The sequence below is a fragment of the Plectropomus leopardus genome, unplaced genomic scaffold (genome assembly GCF_008729295.1).
Source record: "Plectropomus leopardus isolate mb unplaced genomic scaffold, YSFRI_Pleo_2.0 unplaced_scaffold12288, whole genome shotgun sequence".
Lineage (NCBI taxonomy): Eukaryota > Metazoa > Chordata > Actinopteri > Perciformes > Serranidae > Plectropomus > Plectropomus leopardus.
In genome coordinates this window covers 1-1053 of record NW_024613046.1, presented here as the reverse complement: position 1 = coordinate 1053, position 1053 = coordinate 1, and the positions used below count along the sequence as shown (strand labels likewise).

The following is a 1053-nucleotide window of genomic DNA, read 5'->3' as shown; positions in this document are numbered from 1 at the left end:
TATTCTGATGAATAATTATTTATTTTAATTGATTATTTTTGATTTTCAGTGATTATTTTTTATTCCTTTTTAGACTTTTAATGTGTTTATTTTGGTGTTTCAGGCATTTTTACACTGAACACTCAAAATTATTCTTCATGAGCTTTCAACATAATCTCACAGTTTAAAGGACAACCTGTCTCACCTCCTCCTATCAAAGGACAGCCGGTCTCACCTCCTCTTATAAAGGGACAACCTGTCTCACCTCCTCCTATCAAAGGACAGCCAGTCTCACCTCCTCTTATAAAGGGACAACCTGTCTCACCTTCTCATAATATAGGACAACCTGTCTCACCTCCTTGCGGTTCTTCTCGGTCTTTCGGATGTCCTGCCTCATGGTGTCCATCTTCTGCAGCAGGGCGTCCATCTCCTCCTCTTTGTCCCTCAGCTGGCGGGACAGACGCTGTTTGGACGAGCGCAGGTCGGCCATCCTCTCGGACAGCTCGGAGAACTCCTGCAGCGCCACCTTCCTCTGAGAGTGCGCCTCCTTCAGCTCCTTCGTCTGACTCCTCAGACGCTCCAGGGAGTCGGCCAGCTGCTGCTCACACGGGGGGGACATATACTGGTCAGACTGGGGAGTGCATACTGGGGACATGACTCACACGCTCTGGGATCGGTTTAAATACCTTGTGGACGTCGTCCTTCTCCTGTCTCAGCGTCTTCACCTGTCTCTCCACCGTCTTCAGTTTGGAGGCGGAGCTCTCGTAGTCCTGTCGCAGTGTGACCGCCTCTTCCAGCTGGTGCTCCAGCCTATCAGAGTCTGCCGCAGCACAGGGGCGGGGCTTACTCACAGCCAATCAGAGACCACGATACTGCTGCTGGTACTCAAACCACTACTTCTGAAAGTACTGCTACTGCAACTGGTACTACATCTGCATCACTTTACTACAGTAAAATGACAGGGTTCATTTCTATCAAGACTTTTCAGGTTTTTAATGACCGTATGAACCCCGTCACAGAGAGAGGAGACACAGAGAGAGGAGACACAGAGAGAGGGGACACAGAGAGAGGAGA

The 1053-nt window shown here is 49.3% G+C and overlaps 1 protein-coding gene across 1 annotated transcript; it reads right to left on the bottom strand.

Moving 5' to 3' along the window:
• Positions 1-334: 334 nt before the first annotated feature.
• On the bottom strand, positions 335-799 carry LOC121963729 (serine/threonine-protein kinase MRCK beta-like; the record flags this gene model as incomplete). The annotated part of the gene is made up of 2 exons (XM_042513985.1): positions 335-577; positions 666-799. Coding segments are annotated over 2 exons (377 nt in total), but the record flags the coding sequence as incomplete, so codon positions are not given.
• Positions 800-1053: the final 254 nt, after the last annotated feature.